The sequence below is a fragment of the Vigna angularis genome, chromosome 1, assembly GCF_016808095.1.
Source record: "Vigna angularis cultivar LongXiaoDou No.4 chromosome 1, ASM1680809v1, whole genome shotgun sequence".
In the NCBI taxonomy this organism is placed as follows: Eukaryota; Viridiplantae; Streptophyta; class Magnoliopsida; order Fabales; family Fabaceae; genus Vigna; species Vigna angularis.
In genome coordinates this window covers 1,757,223-1,780,867 of record NC_068970.1, presented here as the reverse complement: position 1 = coordinate 1,780,867, position 23,645 = coordinate 1,757,223, and the positions used below count along the sequence as shown (strand labels likewise).

Here is a 23,645-nt window from a genome sequence, read left to right as displayed (position 1 = left end):
ATAAAAAAGAAAAAAAGTAAGCAAAGACTATGTGAAATGAATGTAAAAGTTTTAAGTGTGTGAAAAAATCATTTTTCCTTGATTAACCGTATAAAGTGGTATCATTCAGATCTACAACTAACTAACCACCTCTAGACCGGACCCATTAGCTTTAGTTCAAGCCATCTATCTCTATATATATAGTTTTTAATGTCCTACACTGATTCATCCTAATGGTATTTTGTCTAATTGTTGACATGGTATTTGATTAAGGCCATGTTCAATTTGCTGCATTTATTATTCTCTGTTTGTACCATAAATTTTTGTTGTATTCACAAAAACTTCTATTATGAGTGTTATTGTTGGTGAATTGAAAAGAATTATAGTTTTTTTTTTTACTTTCACGAATAAATTAATTCTTTCATAACTTTTATTTTGTTTTATTCCTAAATTTAATGTGTGACCTTCCTGCATCACCAAAACAGAAAGTAGCGGAATTTTAGTGTTCGAAAGGTGAGAGAAATAAAAGTATGTATTGTTGGGCTGTAAAAATATGATGAGGTTAATAAATTTTTTTTAACAATACACTGTCTATCATTATTTTATTGGTTTGTATGTTTAAAACGGATAAATCACAAACTATGGGTGGTAAAAATATTATCAACAAAAGTTGTTATTTCCGTAAAAATATTGTGACCGGTTCGTGGACTATGGCTTCGGGGTAAAGGTGTTGGTGGGGTTGAGGGGAGCTTCGACTCGGTGAGAAGGAGGTGATGTTTCATTGTGGCAAACTTTCGAAATTCACTTTTCAGGTAAGTTTTTTGATATGGTTAAAACTTTAAACAATTTATTTTCTTCTGGGATATAAAAAATAAATACTTTTTTTACATTTTATTTCTATATGAGTTTTAAAATTAATATAAAAAACCTTTTTAAGTAAATATAGAATGATTTTCTGTGTTTCAATAAGTCTAATACAGTATTTAGAAAATAAATTTATTCCTAACTCAATTTGTGTAAAGTGAAATTTATATCTTATATTATAATTTGATAAATGAAAGTGTACAGCCACCTGTAAGTAGCTTACTACAATATTGCTCTTTTTTTGTGTGACTTTTGTTAGTGAGTATTTTATTATTTTTGTCTGACTTTTTTTATATAACTATTTTAGAATGTAAAATACATATTTAAATCAATATTATACGTGAAATTAGATATTAAATATTCCTAATTATTCAAACAAGAAACTTAGCCTTAGGTCAGGATATATTTTCAATAATTCTAATACAGTGTTTAGAAAATAAATTTATACCAAACTAAATTTGTGTAAAATGAAATTTTTATGTTATTATAATTTGATTCTAGTGGATCTCTATGCGACGAGTCACACTTGTGATATGAAAATACAGCGAAGGTTACTGCAATTATTGTTCCTTTTTTTGTCTGACTTTTGTTTGTGAGTATTTTTGTCTAACTGTTTTCTGAAAATGATTGGAATGATTGAATTTGCATGGCATTGAGAAATGCAATTGGGTAGATGGTGATGGTCTTTCAAGATGGTCCTATAAGATGAAAACCATGGAGTGGTGTGCAACTGCAAGAAGCAGAGAAAAAGGAAAAAGAAAAAATGACAAGCAGGACGCTCTTATCAGTTGGCAGCCTCATAAAGCTTCTCCCAACAGGCACATTCTTCGTCTTCCAATTCCTCAACCCTGCTTTGACCAACAATGGTAAATGCAATGGCAACAAGAAGTCCCTCTGCGCCATTCTCCTTGGCCTCTGTGGCATCAGCTGCTTCTTTTCTTCCTTCACAGACAGTTACACAGGCAATGACGGGAATAGGCACTATGGCTTGGTAACCCCATATGGAATCTTTCCTTCACCGGCTTCCGACAACATTGACCTGTCAAGGTACAAACTCAAGTTCGGAGACATGGTGCATGCTTTCTTGTCGGTTATAGTGTTCGCAGTGTTGGGGTTGTTGGACACCAATACTGTGAATTGCTTCTACCCTGGTTCATCTCATCGTTTTCTTCAACTGCTTCCCATAGCTATTGGGTTAGTGGCCGGTGAGTTGTTCATGATCTTTCCCAATGATCGCCATGGATATGGATACCCTTTGACCTCGGATTCCAACGACAACGCTCCTCCCAATAATCCGGTGGCAATGCCTAATCCCTAAAACTTGTTGCTGTGAAAATGTATGCAAACTCTGCATGTACTTGCATGAAATGTTCTTGCACTATATTTTGTGTGTATCAAATAAAAGATTTGTGTGTCAAATATAATTTACTTTTCTATCTCCTGTGACTGTAAAGTGAAGACTTTAATCTTTAATGTATTATTGAATTTTGTGTGTCATATTTTGGCTCTTTTAATTGCTTTTTTACATATACATAATATTATTAATGTTAATTTAAAATATACTAGTTTATTCGCCTGTGCAATGCTTATGTATAGAAATGATAGAAATGTTTTTTAAATTTAAAATGGATTTTTATAAGTAGAACGTAACCTTAAAAAAACATCGCATAACATTACGGCAATAACAAATAGCTCTTATTCTTTATAATTTTTGTTTGGATTTTCCATTGATTTTTCCCTGTGGCAAACAAAGCAGATGAAGGATTGAATGTCAAAACGAAATGGAACCTATATAAATTTAAAAGTTTTCTACCATAACTCCTCCCAATGGCGATATTTTCTTATATATATCCTTTTCTTTTCTGTTACACCTTCCATCTCTCACTTTTTTTCTTTAATATAACTGTGCTGAAATTGGTGTATAAAAATGTTTAACAAATTAACATTTGACAGAACCCCTTAACCCACATATTCTTTAATATAATTAGTTTTTTTTAAATATAAGTTTTTATTTGAAAAAAAAAATATACAAACAATATTTAAAATTATAGAAATATAAAAATTTTGTTTAAAAATGTTTTATTTAGAAAAAAAATACAAAAATAGAAAATTAAAAATATAACAAAACATCTAATTTTTAATTGAAATTTATAAAATAAAAAAATATTAAAACTTCTTAGATATTTAGAAAAATTAAAAAGATATTTTAAAATATAGCAAAATATAGAATTTTAATTGAAATTCATAAAATTTTGAAAATGGAAAAGGTATAAAAATTTATTTATGAAATTTTATGGTATGATAAGAATAATAATTTTATGGTACAAATTGAGGAGAAATTAGAGGCATGACAATTTTCGTGTTCCAGTTCCTTAACCCTGTTGTGACCAGCAGCGGTCATTGCAATTCCACCAACACTGTGCACTGGTTCTACCTGACTCTGCTTCAGGTGCTTCCCACAGTTATTGGAACAGTAGCGGGTGGTTTGTTCATGATCTTCCCCGACAAACGCCATGGAATTGGATACCCTATAACTTCTCATTCCAACGACACCCCAATCCGAAGGACAATGCCCAGTCAGTGTATTAGAACAATACTACTTTTCATCTTTTCTTTATAGACAACGGGATTAGAAATACTCATAAAGTACGAGAGAACCTAGACAAACGATGAATACCATTCATTATATAACTGTTGAGTTTGACAAATTATTTGGAAGAGGTCTTAGGATAATGCACATTCCATAAATTTTATGTTACCTCTCCCTTTCCCTTGCCTCTCACAAATGCTAAGTTTTCACAAAGGGGACTGAATACATTGCGTCGTTCTTTGTTTCACAGCATGTTTACAAGAAACATATTCAGTAGTCAATCTTATTTATTGACCAAACCAACTACTGCAGGACCCCACCAGAGAGTCACCCACGATTTGAACCTTGAACTTGGATGCAGGTGTTCTCTTCTTTACTATCTCAAATATAATAAGTAACAGTTGAAAAGGGACAAATACAAAAAACGGTAAAAGGGGTCAACGATGGGTCTCATCCTGAAAGCAAATGTCAGTATCATGTTACAAAAACAATATAGGCTGGCTTTAACTTCATGTCCTGTAACTGGCGGCAGTTGCAGCAAACTCATCATAAATTACTATATACACACCTAATCTCAGTAGCTGCCTTCCCCCAGAAAATGATTTCGTTTGAAATGCTACATATATAACACAAGCTATGTAATAGTCCGCTTTCTCCAAGATGTTGGTTCTCCTCTGTTGCAGCTGATGCCTTAAAGCCCTCGACCTTCGATCCCAAAGATCAATTAATCATGACAGTCAAGGAATCACATTTTCCATCAGCCATCAACAAATAATGCATCAAGGAGGTTCGAAGATGAATTGCCACTCTCAGCCTCATCAAAGAAACCATTGGCAGCACTTTCTCTTCTAGCTTTACGCTCTTGAATGATAGAATCATCTGTTTCAGTGGAGTAATTACGTCGTCCCTGTTTTACGGGTCTCTCAGCCACAACAAATTTATTTCCATCACGAGATCTCTCTTCAAAACCAGCCCAGACTGTAAAAATCAAATGCTTCAGAAACTACATCCAGTTCCATATGGAATATATCAAAAGCAGTTGGAACTAATATCTTAACGAAGGTTAAATTTGTAACAAAATGCGATCTCCATAGTTTAGTACAAAATTGCCCGGTCTATTTGAAAAGGGTGAAGAAACAGAGGGAGCGATTGGGTAGGTGAAGAAACAGAAAAAAATAATGAACATAGGTGTCTGGCTAAAGATAAATATAAACTCGAAAGAAAATAAGAATAAAAGTTAGTAATAATTTATTATTAGAAAAATACATATATACAATCGAGTATATAAATGTATTTTGTAGACAAATTTTGTTGCCGAGTAAAAAGATAATCAATCATTTATTGACAATTTTGCAAATAGATAAAACGGTTGTAGGACTCGTAATTTTTTTGTTCACCCTTTGACTTCTGCAATCCATTGTACCACTGAAACAGTAATTTCGTGAGAACTATAAGATGTGCATAAGAACAGTTAAAATAGTCACTAGGTTTCTATAGATGTTTTCAACTTCAATTTTAGTTCCTCAAAAATTGTAAGGTTTACCCACAAGTTTTCGTAGCAAGTTTATATTACTGGAAAGTTTTGGTATTAGCGAGATTGACTAAGCCATAGACAAACATGTAAGCGCAGACACTAAATCTTACAGTTTTGTCGTGTAGAGAGGCTAACGTTTACAATGGAAAGAACAACAGAAATAAAATAAAATAAACAATTTAATCATAATTTCGAACTTCCAAGAAGTAGACGCACTGGAAATAAGGTTGGCATAAGCAGCAAAAGAGGGGGAAATTTTAAGTAAAATAAGATAATAAAAGAAACCTGCGAAATGATGGAGTACAATGGAAGCAGCTACAGTGACATTCAAGGAAGCAGTGCCGGCACCATATTGAGGAATATAGACGAAAAAGTCGCATATCTGAATTTCCTTAGGAGAAAGACCTTGGCCCTGCAGATAGATTAAAAGAAAAATTGAAGAGTAAAGGGAGAAATTGAAATTGATGGAAAAGCGAAAGAGAGGTAACAACCTCGTTGCCGAGTAGGAATGCGGTGCTCTTCTTGAAAGGGTGGTGGTTGACAGGGAGAGCGTCGTTTGTGATCTCAACACCGCAAATATCGCAGCCTTTGTCTTTGAGGAAGTTGCGAGCGTCGTGGAGTGAGTGGAAGTGTCGAAATCGGAGGTGGGAGGAGGAACCATGGCTGCCGAAACAGTTGAAATCTCTACGGCCAACGAGGATGAGTTCTGAGACGCCAAACGCGGTGGCACTGCGAGCCAGCGTTCCCACGTTGTGCCTCTTCGCTATGTTGTGCACCACCACGTAGCTCTCCCACCCCATTTTTCTCGATTCAGCTTTTCCTTCCATCTCCGAACGCCGTTTCCCTTGCCCAGGGTTCCTCCCTTTCGCTTTACAAATTCAAATTACAACATGGGCCCATCTTCTTCTCGGGCCTCCACTTCGGCCCAATCATAATAGACTCAACCCAACCCAGTCTCCGATTATTACCAAGTTTCTTATCTTTTCTTAAATGTAGACAAATGGAGAATAATTTTTCAGAGATTTTTTATTATGATGGAATCGAATAGAACATGTACAAGAATTTTACAGATTCAGTCTTATTATATGACAGGACACGGTATAAGAATAAGAGAAACATTTGCATGAATATTTGTACACAACGTTTTCTCTTTTATTATTATCAACATTATTTATTTGCAAAGATTTGCTCATTGATTTTGCTTTGCTTTCACTTCTATAAGTATACGTTAGAAGCCCTCATCATTTGTAACGTCCTCGTATAAACCTCCATTTGTGATGTCTACGGGCTTATGAAGAACAACAGTTATTTACAACCTCTCGTATGCTTGTGATACAGGCAACTGTTTCTTAAGCTGCAACCTGAGCTGCCGCAAGCCTAGCAATTGGAACCCTGCAAAGGTGTCCTGATAGTGTCAGTTTGACATTGGAAAATACAAAATTTTCATTTTCTGATATTGTTGAAGTAAAAATCTGACCTAAACGGAGAACATGAAACATAGTCAAGTCCAATTTCTGCAAAGAAGGCAACAGAAGAAGGCTCCCCACCGTGCTCTCCACATATTCCAACCTGATAATCAATTTAGTGTTTTATCTCCATTTGTTATTATATTGTAAGAATTAGATGTCTAATAAAAAAATTAATTTAAATTTCTATTCACCTTTAGATTTGGTCTAGCGGCACGACCCTTTTCTGTGCAAATCTTGATGAGTTGACCCACACCTTTCTGGTCAAGTACCTGCAATTTTTCTCAACAAATTTAACTCAGTAACCGTCCTTCATTATGTGTAAATGGCCAAACTAACATCAAGCAACCAACCTCGAATGGATCATGCTGCAGAATCCCTTTGGATAGGTAGATGGGAAGAAATTTTCCAACATCGTCTCTACTATATCCAAATGTCATTTGAGTAAGGTCATTGGTCCCGAATGAAAAGAACTCTGCTTCCTTTGCAATCTAGATGAATCGATTATAAGATGAGAAAGTTTAAATAACAAAAAAGGAAAAATGTTCCTTTTAACTCCTGCACTGCAATTATAAATCTATAAAAGGGTTCGTCATTACAATCTACAGGGTGAACCCGAGTAAATGCGAAATAAAGACCGTTTTCTTCAATCTTTATTCAATATTTTATTGAGTCCAGGTTGAATCTTGAAGACTTCAGGATATAAACGTTACCTCTTCTGCAACTAGTGCAGCTCTTGGAACTTCAATCATAGTCCCAACCTTATAGCTTAAAGAAGAACCCATCTCAGACAAAACATTATCAGCAACATTCCTTATTAAACTCACTTGATGCCTTAATTCCTGCCAATTAAAAATTTGGGGGAATCATATCGTGTAATCATTACACCAAAGGGGTTTCATTAAGATCAAAACCAACTGATTCATCGTATTTCAAAGATGATTATAGTTAAGGAGAAAGGGATGCAAGACAATGTTTCGAAGTATAACATGAACTGAGATTTTTCTCATAAATTATTAGTACGCATGATTAGATGCGTGTTAAGTAAACTAAAGGAGAACCAACAAGCGAATAAATATGTAAGAAAAAGGACCATGCCTGAGGTGTACCGATAAGTGGAACCATTATCTCTGGAAGAACTGCAATACCATGGTTTTTCACTGAAACAGCAGCCTGAAAGATTGCACGTGCCTGCATCTCGGTCAGTTCTGGGTATGATATTCCCAGCCTGTTCACAGAATTTCAATTCAATTGTCAAACATGAGGAATTGCAAGTCAAACATGAAGTCCCTGATCTCAACACTCATCATCAGTCATATAACAAACGAACAGACTGCAGTTTTCTGTAACACAACACGAGCATTATGAGATGAGAAGGACAAACCTGCAGCCACGAAAACCGAGCATGGGGTTCACTTCTGATAGCTTTTCTATCCTGGAGAATATTTCCTCTTCTTTCATTCCTGTCTCGGAAGTTAGTTCACTGACAATGTGTTCCAGGTCGCCCTCTGGAAGAAATTCATGAAGTGGAGGATCTAACAATCGGATTGTTACTGGTAGACCATCCATTGCACGAAATATCCCCTCGAAATCTGATCTTTGATAAGGTAGCAACAGGTCCAGTGCAGCTTTCCGCTGCTCTGGTGTAACCGCCATAATCATCATTCTCACAGCCTTTATCCTCTCGTCCGAAGCAAAAAACTACAACACACCAAAACATGTAAAAAGTAATACTATAATTTGTAACTACCGTATGTTGATAAGTAAAAAAGAATATAAAAGTTCCTTCCACTTTGGATTCAAAGGGAAAAGGCTAAAATAGCCCATTAATTCAATCTTTGGCTTATAAAGAGGATATTAGATATAATTATCCCGGGTATTCACACTTTTGATTCACATATAGTAAGAAGTTGAATGTTTGTTGTACCATATGCTCTGTCCTGCAAAGTCCAATCCCTTGAGCACCATTTTTTCTAGCTGTTACTGCATCTTCAGGAGAGTCAGCATTTGCCATAACCTGATAATAGACAACAGCATATTAGAGAATTCATAGAAACAAGTTTTTTTCTGTTCAATTCAACTTCTGCAGCAGATAAGGAACATGCAGCACCTTCAGATGCCTTATTTCATCTGCCCAAGACATGAAAGTTCCTAAATCATCGCTTAGAGCCGGAGGAGAAAGTGATTGCTTTCCCAGTATCACCTCACCTGTTGATCCATTCAGTGAAAGCCATTCTCCTTCTGCTATCACCTTATCCCCAACTACGAAGACCTACATTATGAAGAAAGATTATTCATTATCCAACATGGAGATCTTTTATTAGTATATATATTACATAAATGGAAAATCCAAGTTTACCTTTTCAGCATCATTTACACGGATATCAGAGCAACCAGACACACAACACTTTCCCCATCCACGGGCTACAACAGCAGCATGAGATGTCATACCACCTCTAGCCGTCAAGATTCCAGTAGCTGCGTGCATGCCTCCAACATCCTCTGGACTTGTCTCATTCCTCACCTTCAACGGTTCAAGATTGCAATAGCATTTAATGATTGTTAATGGATGCCTCGTTTAACACAACCATAAATGTTACTAAATCAACGACAGCATTTACATCCCAACCATAAAATGTACAATCTTCTGTGAAAAATATTTGGCCAAGTCAACTCTGGAATTTTCTAGCTACAACTAGACAAGTATATCAAGAAAGGTAACAAAAAGATTAATAGCAAAAAAATTATGAAGTGAAAAAAGGATTACCAAGATAACACTCTTTCCTTGTGCATGCCATTCTTCAGCATCGTCAGCAGTGAACACCACCTGCCCTACTGCGGCTCCAGGGGATGCAGGCAAACCAATGGCAATCACTTGGTCCTTGTAAGTAGATGGATCCTCAAACTAACCAAATAAATTTAGAGCAGTTCCGACACATTAAGTATTAATTAAGTTTAAAAAAAGTTTTGATTATATATGCTTAAAATCAACGTCAACATCAACATTTTCCTTTATGTATAGAAGGAAATCAGAGCCACATGTATATACCTGTGGGTGGAGAAGTTGATCAAGATGCTGTGGCTCTACCATTTTGATTGCAGAACGAATGTCAACAAGCCCCTCATTGACCATATCGACGGCTATTTTTACTGCTCCTTTACCAGTACGTTTTCCGCTTCGACATTGCAACATCCACAACCTATTGTCTTGGACAGTGAACTCAATATCCTACAATGTAATTGCAATTTCAGAAGGTTTGTCTATCAGTCTATTTATAGAATTAGTATGAATTATAAAAGTAGAACTAATATATACAAAGATTAAATTTTACCATCATATCCTTGTAATGTTTCTCTAGAAATTCACAATTCTCCTCAAGTTCCTTATAAGCTTCTGGCATGCAAGATTTCATGACCTCCAAATCTTCAGGTGTCCTGATTCCAGCAACTACATCCTCTCCCTAACAAAAACAATTCAGCATTTATTTGCTGAAACATCAACATCTAGAGTAATTGTTACCATCCACACGTTAACGAATATGATAATGACAAGAAAGAAAGGATAAGTAAATCACATATAACCTGAGCATTAATTAGAAATTCGCCATAAAGTTTGTTTTCACCAGTGCTTGGATTTCTAGTGAAAAGGACGCCAGTTCCTGAAGTATTCCCCATGTTACCAAACACCATGGACTGAATGTTCACAGCAGTTCCCTTTAGACCAGTTATTTGATTAATGTTCCGATACTTAATTGCCCTTGGGCTATCCCAAGAATTAAAAACAGCTTTAACAGCTAATTCTAACTGCTTCTTCGGATCTGCATTGGTAAATGAATAAGAAAGATGAGTGGATATTTTTTCTCTTATAAACAATTTGGTGAAGATAACGGACATTGGTCAATGGCTAGGACGAAGAGAATATATCACAACAAAAAGTGAAGAAGTTGTGTGTCAGCACCTGAGGGGAACTTTTCTCCCCTGGCTTCAAGATACACATTCTTGTACTGCTCAACAAGATCTTTGAGATCATGGGCCGCTAGTTCAGTGTCGAGTTTAACACCTCTTACACTTTTTAACTTTTCTAACTTCTCCTCAAATAACGAGTGTGGAATATCCATTACCTAAATGAAACATAAATCAACGGTTAGAAAGAAAAGCAATGGAAAACAACTAATTTAGTTTTCTATTTTTAGAGAAAGATACTGACATACAACATTGACTGAGGGATTCTAGTTTTCAAAGAAAGGTTGACAATCTACAAAAGTAAGCCAACACAAAGTAATGCAGAGGGTGTAAAAGAACCACTCACAACGTCTCCAAACATGTCTAAGAAACGTCTATAAGAATCATAAGCAAACCGCTCTCCACTTTTTGCTGCCAACCCGACAACCACTTCATCATTCAATCCTAGGTTGAGAACTGTGTCCATCATCCCAGGCATGGATATCTAGTAAATGCAAGGAAAACAAGTTTAGGCTATAAACAAGGCACACACTCCATAAAAGAATCAAATTTAAATAAAATTCGAATACACTTATAAATAGAAGTGGATGTTTCAAGAATCATAGAGAGTGAATTTCCTATCTACAACATAAATTTACACACTATGATTGAAGATTAAAAGAAAAGATTGCTATTTACTTTATTCAAAAACTTTACAGCTCTAGTTTAATCAATGCTAGTGACAATCAAGTTCATTTTCTTGGATGGTGTTCCATCATTTGGGAACCAATGTCAATGTCAAAATATAGCTTCTGCTTATTAGTGGTTTTAATTATTTCTTTAGGCCTTTTACATATAAAGGCGACTCCAAATTCGAAAAGTGATCCTAGGTTGAGGCACTTAACAAGAACACAGAAAAAACCAAAACCCAGTGCTCCTACCGCAGCACCAGAGCGAACTGAGAGTAGAAGAGGTTTTGCAGGATTTCCAAGATTGGCTCCCATTTCATTCTCCACGAAAAGCAAGCCTTGAAGCACCTCCTCCCACAAGCCATCTGGTAGCTTCTTTCCAATCTGTTGATATTCTTGGCAAGCTTCTGTTGATATAGTGAATCCAGGAGGCACAGATAAACCAATGCTTGCCATTTCTGCCAGGTTGGCTCCCTTTCCTCCCAACTGTAATTAACAAAACTGCAACTGTTAATCAATTTAAAGGAAAAATGCCAATCGACAACCTTATTTTGCTTAACATGTGTAGAGGTTTTATCATGATGGAACACCGATAAAATCACAATTAATATAAGAATATAAGAACAACAATCCAATATCAATTTCCATGTTTTTCTTCTTTTTTTTAAGGCTTAAATCCACTTTTAATCCTTATAATTTTGGTCATTCTTCAATTTCAATCTTTGTAAATTTTACATATTATTCTTTTGTAATGATAATAAATGTTCAAGCTTCTTTTAAAATTTAATTATTAATATAGTAATATCTTGCATGAATAAATAAGTAAAAGGTCTGAGTGACAAGCGAATAAGGAGGAACAAAAATGAATTTAAGCATTTATTCTATTCACAATGTGACAGATCACGTGTACTTACCAAGGACTTCATGGCCTTGTTTCCTTCACTTGTCCCTTTGCCAAAAGTGAACACCCTCTGTTTAAAACAAACTAAAAAACGTTAGCTGCACATCACTCTACAATTTTCATACTTGTTATCATAAATTGACAAGTTTACTTTTAAAAATTGTGTGATAATATGACATATTCACGTAGTAATGGGGGAGGAGGACAATTCATATTTTAGTATGATATCATTGTTTAATTCTCTCCGTGCATATAAGTATATAGCTTGACTAATCACTTATTTATTTTGTTATTGAGAAAAATTATTTAAATTTAAAACAAGTATTTTTTAAAAATTTATTGATTACTTATAAATGTTACCATTTACAACAGTTGCCATAAATTTGATTTTAAACAAGTTGAAATTAAATAATTTATCAGTTGTTTAATTTCTATTGTTTGGTCCATTTCTATTCAATTTCTATTCAATAAAAAATAAAAATATGAAGTTGAAAAACTTCCTATGAATAGTAAGTTAGTTCACTTGGAGTTTTATATTGACGTGGACGGACTTTTTAGCCTTATTAATATTTTTGAGGTCTGAGACTTTTTGTGTTAAAAGAAACAATCAAACTTGGGTCTCTCATTGGTGTGTCTTGTCATCGACTCAGTTGTTTCTTTCTGCACCTCAAAAAAATTTGGAACACCTTCTTCATTTTTGAAACAGACCTTTTAGAATACAAAAAAATATATATTCTAGAAAACTCACTATGAAAGGAGTGGAAGGCACCGGAAATTGTTTTTCTTTCTCTTTTCAGGAGTGTCTTCCACAAATATCTGGAATATTTGTATATTTTTTTCAAATATCTACCCCTTTACTTTAATAATTTATTATTACATCTAACTATAACTCATTTTCTCTCTACAAAGCAAGATTAATCTTGCTTTCTTTCTTAATATCCGCATTCTCTCAACTGAGTTATGTTCTACTATGTAAATGAAAATATATTCATATCTAGATTTTCTGTTATGTATTTATATGTTATAAACAGAAACAAAATATTAAATTAAAGTTTAAAGCATCTTCATTTATATTAATTGGCACACTTTATGAGTAGCAAAATGATCAATCTGATCGAATCGAACTAAAAAATAAGAAAATAACGGTGCTATGAATATACGGTTACACGTACCTTTTTGGTGGTGGGTGCGGTTGCTGGGGTAAGAATTGCTTGGCCACGTATTGGAGTCTGATATGATCTTCTACCTCTCTTCCATGCCCTGAAGCTGTTTGATTTTGTGTTTCTTCTCCCACCAACAACAACAAAATCACTGTGCTCCACATATTTCTTCTTCGCATTCCAAACCATATTACTAATATCATCCCCTCCGCTCCTAACGAATATGCCCTTCACTATGGAAGACATCTTTCATCTATCTCCTGCTCTTCACTCAAACCATAGCACCAATTAATCCATTTCTGTTGTTGTGCGGAACAATTTTCATACAGATAACAAAATTCTCCCTCACAAAACATGTATAAGCATAACACACATATAACAGATCAGATATTCATATATGCACTTGATCACAGAGATGTCCCACCCCAGAAGAAGAAAAAATAAACAAGAGAAAGACATGTCTTTCTTCATTCATCACAGTACAAAAAAGCTGAAGATTGTTAGCGATCATGCAATCAACGTACCTGAAGATAGAAAATAAGGAGGAGGAAGGGCTTTGTTTATAGTTAATACACAGAGCAGCTTCTCAAAATGGAAATGGAAGTTGTAATTTTCCCTCCTTCTTTTCTCTCTGTTTTCTTTTTTGTTATATTCCAATGTTTTAATAGCCAAATATGATGAGAAATGAGTGGACCAAAATATGGTTAGGAACAAATTCTTCCTCATAGTTCAACTTTTCATTAAATTATGCTAATAAGTTTCTTAAATTTATAAAACTATGTTTACGTTTTTATTTTCTGTTCAGGAAGAGTTCGTTCTTGTGTGAATTATCGAGTTTGCCCTTTGTCTCGTCCAGGATAAGGATACGTGGCACAATAATTGAAGCAAAGGATGATAGTCCTAAATGAATAAAACTCGTTTTTTGTCCTTCTAATCATTTTTCTCAGAAAATAAATGAGAAATTTAAAACTAAAGAATTATCAAATATATTTTATATTTAACATTATATGTAATATATTATTTCTTAAAACAATTAATAAGATGTGGCTTAAAACATTTCGTTGTTTTTCCGCAATAAGGAGTCTTCTAGATAGTTATCGAACCTATCTTCGATCCTCCTCCAAAAAAAAGAATTCACTCGCATCTACTTTTCTATATTAATAAATACTAAAAATTAATTTAGATTAAAATGTTTTTAACCACACTCTTCAGCTTTAACTGCTGTATAATTTTTCACAAATACATAAATATTTTGCTGTCCCCTCTTAAATGTTCTAGCAGGGTGGTTATATTTTATTTATTATTAGAATTTATTTGAATATTTATTCACAAATATTTTTAGTAAAAAATTATTTTTCTCTAAAAGTGATTATGGATTAAAATATTCTTATTACATTAAATCTCTTTTGATTTAAATACGTTAAATGATTTTTATTTGTTTGTTTAAAGCATCTGTTGGTGTAGATTAAGATATTTTTCAATTAGATAAGTATTACTCTATCCAATACTTACACTTATTGAAAAGACATATATTTCACATAATTAAATAATAACATCTTGTATTTTTTGTTTAACTTGTCTAACTAAAAAATTGAACTCCAAAGATGTTGTGATCCGAACATAAAAAATTTACAACCGCTGTTTTAGTTATTGCATTGGATAGAAAATAATATTTAAATTAAATTAATTAAAACACATTATTTGAATAATGAATTATGCCCAAATTCGGGGACGTCATAAAGATAAATTTCCCAAATATTTTTTTACACATAATTTCCAAAATATCATATTAGTATTTTTCTTGTCTACAATGTCAAGGAAGGTGACTGAAAAGTGTTGTGGGACCAACGAAGGTCAAGTGGAATATACTTTAGATCCAAGTAAAGGACGACACGTGGCTACGGCTCAGGACATTAAAAATAATTATTAATCTCTATACCATCCATTATTCTCTGAATCTTATCATCCACAGTTTTATTTATCATTTTAATTTATATACATATTAACTTGAAATATTTTTATATAAATATCTAATAAAATTCGCTTTATTGTCTCAAAATTTAAAAGATAAAATAGTCAAAAAAATTAATCTTCGTGTATCTGATAGTGTGAATATTTTTATATGGTAAAAAAAATATAAAAAATCATATATATACACATTTATATAACTTTAAAATTAATAATTATTATAAATTTTTAAAAGTTATTGAGAATCCTATTTATTATCATATGCATCTTAAGAAAATATAATTCAACAATTTTATTATATTTGATAATATATCTTACTTTACTTACGAATTACAAGTTATTCACATAATAAACTATTTGGATTTTGCGTTTTTATTATCAAAGAATATACTTTCTTTCTACAATATTCATTCTAAATCAACAACGGAGCAAAGCTAGTTTGAGAAAAATATAACTAGTTGAATTGATGTTGGTTATTAGCCTTTATTGATGGATTACATTTATAAACTCTTATCAAATTAGTTTTCTTCCAAGGTAATATATCAATATTAAAAGGATTTATCATAATACAATTAAAAATATATTTATCATAATATATTTAAAATACATAAACCTATACAGGAAACGATATAAAGAAAATAAAACTAAAATTTAGCATATTAATAAAAATATATATTTGACATAAATTTCTCAATTAAACTAAGAAATTTATTCTTTATTAATGTACTATCTATCGGAGTTAATGGTCATTTATGGGTAGTTAGCAGGTATTAATGGGTCAGACTCTCTTACGCTTTATAAATATAGTATATTAATAATTGATTATTGGGTTTGATTGCCAAGAAATATACTAGTTAATCAACTTGTTTGTCTGTCACAAACCCTATAAATATACGGTTGATTTCCACGTAAAATAAATTTGATCTATTCTAATAAAATAGAGACATCTTTATGAAACATATATGACTTGAACATCATAGTGACTTCTGCAGGTCAACAACCCATCAGAGAGGATTGGACGATCAATCTACAGACAAATTCAACCGAAACAATCACATTATATATATATATATTTATATAGGGGTTTGCTAACACGCGCCTGTTTTTTAGTTGGTACATTTTAGCAATGTGTATCGGATTTTAGTAGACAAAAATACATTTATATATCATGCATTCTAAGTTTTAAGGTTAAGGGTATTTGAATAATTTCATTCTCAAAACTAAAAAAAAAACAAGAAACCCCCAAACCCTTACTTACCTCCCTCATTCCTCTCCTCTCGACCCTTTCTCTTTCATCTCTCTCACTCTAACATTTTCTCTGTCACCCTACTGTAGCCCCAAGTGAAAAAAATAAAAAATATTCGTCGTTAAACAATTTGTCTTTGTAAAGAGTTAAGTCATTGACATATTCGACTTCAGGCAAAGGTTCATTCAAGATCTTTTCAATTTTATCATCTTCACTAACCTCTCTAATTTCATCATGTTGAATCATCATCTTCACTAACCTCTCTAATTTCATCATGTTGAATCATCATCTCTTAAAAAAACTCTCTAGGCCAACTACCAATTCTTTCATATGTCATTATGCTTGTGAAAATTAGATAAGACAAAAATTATAAAATGAAAACTCATTATAAAATCATTTATTTAAGAAATTGTTTAACCGCGAGTGTTTCTGATTTTTCCAAGCCAATTACCAATTTCTTTGGATGTCATTATGCTTGTGAAAATTAGATAAAATTATATAAGACAAAATTTATAAAATGAAAACTCATTATAAAATCATTTTTTGTAAGAAATTATTTAACAACAAGTGTTCCTGATTTTTTTCAAGCCAAATACCAATTCCTTCATATGTCATTATGCTTCTGAAAATAAAATAAAATTAGATAAGACAAAAATTATAAAATGAAAACTCATTATAAAATCTTTTTTGTAAGAAATTGTTTGACAGCGAGTGTTTCTGATTTTTTTTAAGTTGGGGTTACTAGAGAGAAAATGTTGGAATGAGAGAGATGAAAGAGAAAGGGTTGAGAGGAATGAGAGATGTGAGTAAGGGTTTAGGGGTTTTTTTTTTAGTTTTGAGAATGAAAATTATTCAAATATCCTTAACCTTGAAACTTAGAATGCATGATATATAAGGGTATTTTTGTCTACTAAAACTCGGTACACATTGCTAAAATGTACAACTGAAAAATAGGCATACGCGCGTTAGCAAATCCTATATATATATATTATTTCTTCATCTTCTATCTCATTGAAATTTAATATTTCTCTATGCAATGTTCTTGCCAAAAGCCAGTTTCACATTGATTTTTAGTTTTTCTTATTGTATCCATTTCATATAATATGATTTGAACATTTAATATTAATTTAAGGTACCATAAAATGAAAACACTTACAATAATGTAATTAAATTTATCCATTTATAATATATTATTTTTCTTTTTATTGTATAAAATAGTTTAAACAATAACAATCGTTCAACTATTCAACTATGCATTAACATATAGGTCACATAATATCAAACAATTGGACAAGCACACACCAAACTTAGCCACCAACAAAACAACTCAAACAACATATATTGAGCTCAGCCAAAATCACCAATAACCCTACAACTAACACAAACAACTCAGTCAAGATAAAAAATTCAGGACAACCTCTAAAACATATAGGTCGAGATTTAGAATCTTAACCAGACAATTCAGCATGGCACATACAAGCCCAGTCCGACACAAATAAGCACAGCTCGACACATGCAAATTCAACTCAACACTAAGCATTTCAGTTCAGCACCAAGCAAGAAAAAAAGGGTTGAACCCGACGGGCCAGCCTAGTAGCCTAACCAAAAAAAACGAGTTGGACTGACCTCTTCAACTTGACAACTCAACATAACCCAACCAAGCTCTGAAACGACTAAACCAAATTTTACAATAGTTCGATCAAGCTTTGAAACAGTTCATATGAAGTCTCAAACATCTTGACCAAGCCTTAGAACAGTTTGGACGAGATCTAAAACAGCTCAAACGAAATCTAAAACAGCTGGATCGAGCTTTGAAATAGTTCGGACGAGATCTAAAACCTCTCGGGCGAGATCTGAAATATCTTTGTCGAGCTATGATATTTTAAGGTTTTTAGACTATTTTAACTTGACGCTAGAGAGTGATTATTAACATTTTCTCCATGATTTTGTCGCTAAAACCATTTAAAGAAGAATATTATTAGATGGCACGTGTTCACAATAATTGATGTCGAGGTTGATCTTGAAGATAAGTTACGTATTTGGGTTCTACCGTGTCTAATCACTGACAAAAGACGACAAAAAGATTGAAAAAAAAACACTGTATACTTCAGAAATAAGCGTTTACATCTTCTCCATTTTATTCACAGACTTCAACTGTTTGAAACGGATTAGAGCAATTATAAAGCTCTTACAAGGAAAAAAAAAAACTTGTCATGGGTGAAGAAGATCATCATAAGAAGTTGACCCTTTTATACTATCAAACAAAGATGATAAGTACAACTTCAACAAGAAAAAAAAAATTGTGAAAACCTCTAATCATCATAAGAAAATGACAGCACCAACTTTCCCACTTAGTAAATTAATGTATCCCATCTAGAGAAGCATGCTGCGAATGCATGATTCTCATAGGGTTGTTATTATTATTATAAAATGTTTAACTGAGTCGAGCAAATAAATCAAGTACGAGGAAAGCGCACAGCAATTCGCTGCTGAATGAGGCTCCTGCACGAAGGACAATCTTGCATACCCTGCTTCTCATGGAGTTCATTACAAGTTGTGCAAACAACTTGATGAGCACATGGGAGAAACACCACTGTCATCTCCTCCGAAAGGCACATCACACATTCCCGTTCTCGTTTCACGCCACCTCTTGTGGGGTGGTTAATGACTAGTTCAGAGATAAAAGAAGCCTGAGATTCCTTCGGAGTAGTGCCATTTTTCATGTACAAACACTTGCTGGCATAGCTTCCATCAATGCCCATTCTCAGTGCAGCAATTTTTGAAGAGTCTGTCTTCAGTCTTAGTTGGGAAATTTCCTTTTCGAGTTTTTGGATGTCATCTTTGTGTCTTTGTAGATTCCTTTCTGCTTTTAATTTGATCATATTCTCCTTGGAATTTCCTGATTCCTCGATTTGTTCTATTTCCTTTCTTATAGAACTAGCCTGTTGGAGAAGCTCCCTTTTTGCCTTTTCTTCCTGCTGCCATCTACCCTGTGATATTTTTCCCTTCAAATGAGAACAGGTTCACTAATACATCTCATTTAGCACCTAAATAGATTCAAGGTTTTTGGAATCTCACAAGTGGCGCATGAGGCGTTATGTATACCAAATTCATATGCATAGAAATGGACAACAGATACTGGTGTCAAGAGCATACCAATTACTTTTTTTTTAATTCTGAGAATAATATGGGAGTGAAGACCAACAATCGCCCCAGTCAAAAGAGTTTATCAGACTGCTTGGCCCAGAAAAACTCTAAATTGAAATCAATAGAAGTTGTTTGTTTTTATTGTAGCACTAAAATGAGGGTGGAAGAGTTTGGAAACTTTACATAAGTAATCATAACTTCTTATTTGACAAGATTATAGAATACACACCATGAGATCAAACTACTTCCGGAGCCATATTATATTCGTATAGATATAAAGCGAATGGTTACAAAATATAAAGAGGCATATGAAAGAAGTTCGAACAAGATTAAAATAACAAACCTCAACTTGCTCATGTTGCATTCGCGCTTGTTCCAATTCCTGCAACAACTGTGCTAATTTCCGTTTTTCAATCATTAGCTCTTCTTGAAACAAGGATTTCTGCTTTTCCCATGACTGAAACTTCAGTTGTGTCTTCTTTTCTCTCCTTGATACCTCTTGACAGCTTGCAGCAGTTTCTATAGCACGTAGCTTAGCAGCCTCCATCTCTTTCCTCAATGCAACCTTCTCCATCTCAAGCTTCTGGACAGTGGCATTAGCTCGCTCTACCTGCCCACTAACTTTACACAAGGCATTTTCTATCTCAGAAAGCTTCTTTAAGGTATTTTCCTCTAGAGATTGCTTCTCTTTCTTAAGACGTTCAACCTCCTCTTTCTCTTGCCTTAGTGTCTGAAGTTCAGCCTTTTCTTTACTCAGACGGCGAGTAGCTTGCATAACCTTCTGATTTACCCACTCTGTCCATTCTTGAAGCTGATTTTGCAGCTCCCGAACCCTTGGAACCAACTTCAAAATCATTTCATTCTTTCCATCATGAGGCATCCACTGGTTTGGGAACTGGTAGCATGGCATTCCCTTAAAACTACTAGGTGTTGCATTATTGCTGCCATCGGGTTCTGTAGAAGGCTTGATTTTTGAAGACAAAGAGAGAGAAAGATCTGTATTGGTAGTTGATAATGAAACTGGATAACAGAATGCGGGTGTGGTATTTGCTGCATGAATTGCATATGAATTATCGGTCAATCCAGAAACTCCATCCGAAGAATCTATGTTGAATGCAGTGGGCGTAGGAGTTCCAGCATTACTTAAGAAATTAGCATTAATATTGTCTTGAGTCATATTCATTTCCATTGCCTTACTTATCTGTAATGGTGCACCCCTGAAATTTATGGCAGATGATTCTGACACAGGTTTAAGTTTTTTATCGAAGATTAAACCACCTAAGCCATTCGCCTTCCCTCCTCTTGAAGACCCTTTTGACCCACAAGAACGATGACCTTTTTCTCCATGAAATGTCTTGTGTCGAAGTATGTAGTCTCTCCTGCTGCTACTAGAATGGACCTTTCTAGCTGTTCCATACTTCTCTTCCATCAGAGCAGACTGAGATGTTCCAGAAGCGCTGAATGTTTTAGTAGTGCAATCAGATTCCCAACTGGCACCCTCATTCTTTGAGGTTCCACCAATAATTTGAGAATTCATGTTGCTCAAACCACGAAATGCAGTCACAAAGGGTTTCTTTGGATGAGAACCTGCAGGAACTGATTTACTAGGACCTAGAAGACTCAATTCAGGGACTTTAGTTTCTGGTTTTGATTGTGATTCTGCTTGGCTAGATGAAACGTCATTAGCAGTATTATCGCTACCTAAACTACATAAATCCATTGCACAAGCATGTGACACATTCATGTCACAGATTAACAAACGCCACATTGCATCCCCAATACTGAAGGATGGCCTAACCTCTCGAAGAACACAAACCAATTCAGCCAAGACATACTTCCCAAGCTGTACTAAATCTTCAAAATAGAGCTCTCGCGATATATCAATCTCTTGGCCATTTCTAATAAAGGCTAGAGTATTATCAACAATATTAGACACAGTGTCTTTACATCCATAACAGATGCCGGGTCTTAATACGGCCTTCGTCGCCACTTCTTCAGTGTAGCCACATGCTACAATTTTTTTTATGGAACTCTTGAAAATGGTGTCCAAATTACTCAACACAAGTTCTTCCAGCTGGGCTTCTGTGAGATCGCTCCAATCTGCATCACTAATTTCATTTGTCTGAGGTTCTTCTTTAGATTGACTGGGCCCGACCTCAGATGTTCCAGGGCTGTATAATCCAAGGCCGAGCTTCAGTCTATCTGAATGATCTTGGCTGGCACCACACACGTCACAAGCAGTGGCTTGCCCATGACTAGGGGTTATTTTAAACTTCTCAGCAGAGAATTCATAGCTGCGGCACTCGAGTTGAGGTGGTGCAAGAATGATCTTATTTGGCTCCTCTAAAGGTGGATCAGCCCTGAATTTCCTTTTGTTCCTACTTCCTTTCTCTTGGCAAGAAACTGAAGGAGACATTTGATTGCTACAACTGGCAACCAATGAGATATTTTAGTCGCAATCTAAAACAAAACGAAAACGAGAAGAAGAAAACACTCGTTAAGTTTCATTTAGCGTCTATGATTTACTTATTCCAAATTCAAGTTCCATGAATTAGAAAAGAAAAATGCGCATATGAGAATAACAACCAACGAGGAAAAATTATTGAAGAGTACAAACATTGTTCTCCTAAATGAATGAAACTTGCAATGACAAACACATTATTACATGACATTGTATATTAACCCGCATTTAACACTGACAATCAATCACCTCTGAATCTTAGTATAGAAAAATGCCACATTAAACTTCCTAATTGATCCATATAAAGGAGGCAAATCAATGAATAAATTAATCAACTACCCACAAACATATATCAGTAATCTCAGCAAATGGAGCACCTCCGGTTGACAAAATATGAAATTGAAAACACCCAAATGAATTGCAATCCTTATCTATACTCAAAAAACACATCCATGAATAACAAAGTAATGAAAACAAAACATTCTAAAATATTGTAACAATAGCAAACGGAGCCACTGATGCGAAAAGATCTGCAATGAGACTCGTGATGAGTATTAGATGATCAATACGTACCGGATTAGAGCAATTTTTCAAAAAAAAAAAACAAGGTTGATCGTTCAAAAGCATAGAATCAGAGAGGAGAAAATTCACACCTTTTTTATCGTTGCTTTTTCTCTCCTTAATTAATTTGTTTGTTTATTCTTGTGCAGAGGCTTGAAGCATTGTATTGAACGTCTCTCCCCTGCATACAAATAATAAATAAATAATACAAAATAAAAATAAATAATAAATAATAATATAATTTTGGACTGGACCTATTTCCGTTTCTCATGTACCCATCAACCATAAACCTATCTTACTTTTATGCATTATTGTTATTATTGCTAAACCTTCAAAAGTTTATCTTTCTTTTATTCGACCTTCTCAGATATGACTACAATTGTGCTTGTATTATGGAAGTTACTAATGATATTTCACAAATGAAAATTCAAATACAATTAAAAATTAAAGATGTTTTCTTTACACTTTTATCTAAAGTTTTCAATTAAAATAAAACTCATATATATAACATACTTGATAGAAAGTAGCCATAATCTTGATTTTGATTACATTGTTGAATTTTTAAAAATCGAATTATTATCTTATCTAACACGTTTCCTTAAAAATCGATTGACACTCTTATCTTGAAGATAACAAATATAGAAACCAAACCAATTGCTTAAAGCACAAAAGATTAGTTGCTAAATTAGCCAAATAAAAAAATAGATTTTGTGGAGAGGTTAGTTGCTACATTACAGAGTTTTTTTTTTCTTTGTAACAGAATATTTAAATATTAAGTAACATTTTTTGTCATCTAGTATTGTTATTTTAAATGCTATAAATAATTATATTTATAAAATTATTAGCAATCTTTTTATATTTATTCGATTATAATTTAATGATAAAATTATAACACGTGAAATTGGTGATGTAATACTTTTATTCCAAATAAAATAATTTCTTCAGTGTTTTTTTAATATAATTATTAATTAAAGATATATTAATTATTTCCTACCAATGATGCATATAATTCTATCTTAAAGGCTGCTCCGTCCAATTGTAAGCTTATTTGAGAGTGTAAGTACCTATATAATCATATAATATGTTCTCTTATGTAGGAATAATAACTGCAATCGTTATTTTAAGATTATTTACCTT

General features: G+C 33.6%; 4 protein-coding genes across 5 annotated transcripts; 1 reads left to right on the top strand and 3 right to left on the bottom strand.

Annotated features, from left to right (window-relative positions):
* The first annotated feature begins 1,517 nt into the window (after positions 1-1,517).
* Positions 1,518-2,341, top strand: LOC108341735 (protein DMP2). Its single transcript, XM_017579381.2, has one exon. The coding sequence runs from the start codon at positions 1,607-1,609 to the stop codon at positions 2,159-2,161; it is 555 nt and encodes a 184-aa protein (XP_017434870.1). The 5' UTR covers positions 1,518-1,606; the 3' UTR covers positions 2,162-2,341.
* Positions 2,342-3,861: 1,520 nt separating this feature from the next.
* Positions 3,862-5,822, bottom strand: LOC108344855 (uncharacterized). The gene is made up of 3 exons (XM_017583376.2): positions 5,459-5,822; positions 5,253-5,379; positions 3,862-4,411 (listed from the first exon to the last, which is right to left on the bottom strand). Exons 1-3 carry the CDS (start codon positions 5,792-5,794, stop codon positions 4,191-4,193), a joined length of 684 nt encoding a protein of 227 aa, XP_017438865.2. The 5' UTR covers positions 5,795-5,822; the 3' UTR covers positions 3,862-4,190.
* A 148-nt stretch (positions 5,823-5,970) lies between these two features.
* LOC108344842 (pyruvate, phosphate dikinase 2) lies at positions 5,971-13,805 on the bottom strand. 2 transcript variants are annotated; one of them, XM_017583354.2, is made up of 20 exons: positions 13,650-13,805; positions 13,138-13,385; positions 11,979-12,035; positions 11,317-11,550; positions 10,743-10,880; positions 10,392-10,554; positions 10,016-10,251; positions 9,766-9,894; positions 9,483-9,662; positions 9,201-9,338; positions 8,793-8,957; positions 8,544-8,705; positions 8,361-8,450; positions 7,818-8,134; positions 7,532-7,661; positions 7,147-7,275; positions 6,787-6,924; positions 6,628-6,705; positions 6,445-6,536; positions 5,971-6,359 (listed from the first exon to the last, which is right to left on the bottom strand). In XM_017583354.2, the coding sequence occupies exons 2-20, from the start codon at positions 13,369-13,371 to the stop codon at positions 6,317-6,319; spliced, it is 2,853 nt and encodes a 950-aa protein (XP_017438843.2). In that variant the 5' UTR covers positions 13,372-13,385; positions 13,650-13,805; the 3' UTR covers positions 5,971-6,316. The 2 variants fall into 2 exon arrangements, with proteins under 2 accessions (XP_017438843.2, XP_017438852.2); XM_017583363.2 differs by having other exon boundaries at positions 13,138-13,390; positions 13,650-13,799.
* A 4,656-nt stretch (positions 13,806-18,461) lies between these two features.
* Positions 18,462-22,665, bottom strand: LOC108337938 (putative E3 ubiquitin-protein ligase RF298). Its single transcript, XM_017574530.2, has 3 exons — positions 22,601-22,665; positions 19,830-21,915; positions 18,462-19,329 (listed from the first exon to the last, which is right to left on the bottom strand). Exons 2-3 carry the CDS (start codon positions 21,900-21,902, stop codon positions 18,796-18,798), a joined length of 2,607 nt encoding a protein of 868 aa, XP_017430019.1. The 5' UTR covers positions 21,903-21,915; positions 22,601-22,665; the 3' UTR covers positions 18,462-18,795.
* Positions 22,666-23,645: the final 980 nt, after the last annotated feature.

Bases quoted from the DNA above. Each gene is read 5' to 3' on its own strand.
- LOC108341735 (XM_017579381.2), top strand. From the start codon at position 1,607: ATGACAAGCAGGACGCTCTTATCAGTTGGCAGCCTCATAAAGCTTCTC.
- LOC108344855 (XM_017583376.2), bottom strand. From the start codon at position 5,794: ATGGAAGGAAAAGCTGAATCGAGAAAAATGGGGTGGGAGAGCTACGTG. The intron at 5,380-5,458 runs GTTGTTACCTCT...ATCTATCTGCAG, and splicing joins CATTCCTACTCGGCAACGAG to GGCCAAGGTCTTTCTCCTAA. The intron at 4,412-5,252 runs GTTTCTTTTATT...TGATTTTTACAG, and splicing joins TGTACTCCATCATTTCGCAG to TCTGGGCTGGTTTTGAAGAG.
- LOC108344842 (XM_017583354.2), bottom strand. From the start codon at position 13,371: ATGTCTTCCATAGTGAAGGGCATATTCGTTAGGAGCGGAGGGGATGAT. The intron at 12,036-13,137 runs GTACGTGTAACC...TGTTTTAAACAG, and splicing joins CCGCACCCACCACCAAAAAG to AGGGTGTTCACTTTTGGCAA. The intron at 8,958-9,200 runs GTAATCCTTTTT...GAACCGTTGAAG, and splicing joins AAGGAAAGAGTGTTATCTTG to GTGAGGAATGAGACAAGTCC.
- LOC108337938 (XM_017574530.2), bottom strand. From the start codon at position 21,902: ATGTCTCCTTCAGTTTCTTGCCAAGAGAAAGGAAGTAGGAACAAAAGG. The intron at 19,330-19,829 runs GTTTGTTATTTT...AAAATATCACAG, and splicing joins TGCAACATGAGCAAGTTGAG to GGTAGATGGCAGCAGGAAGA.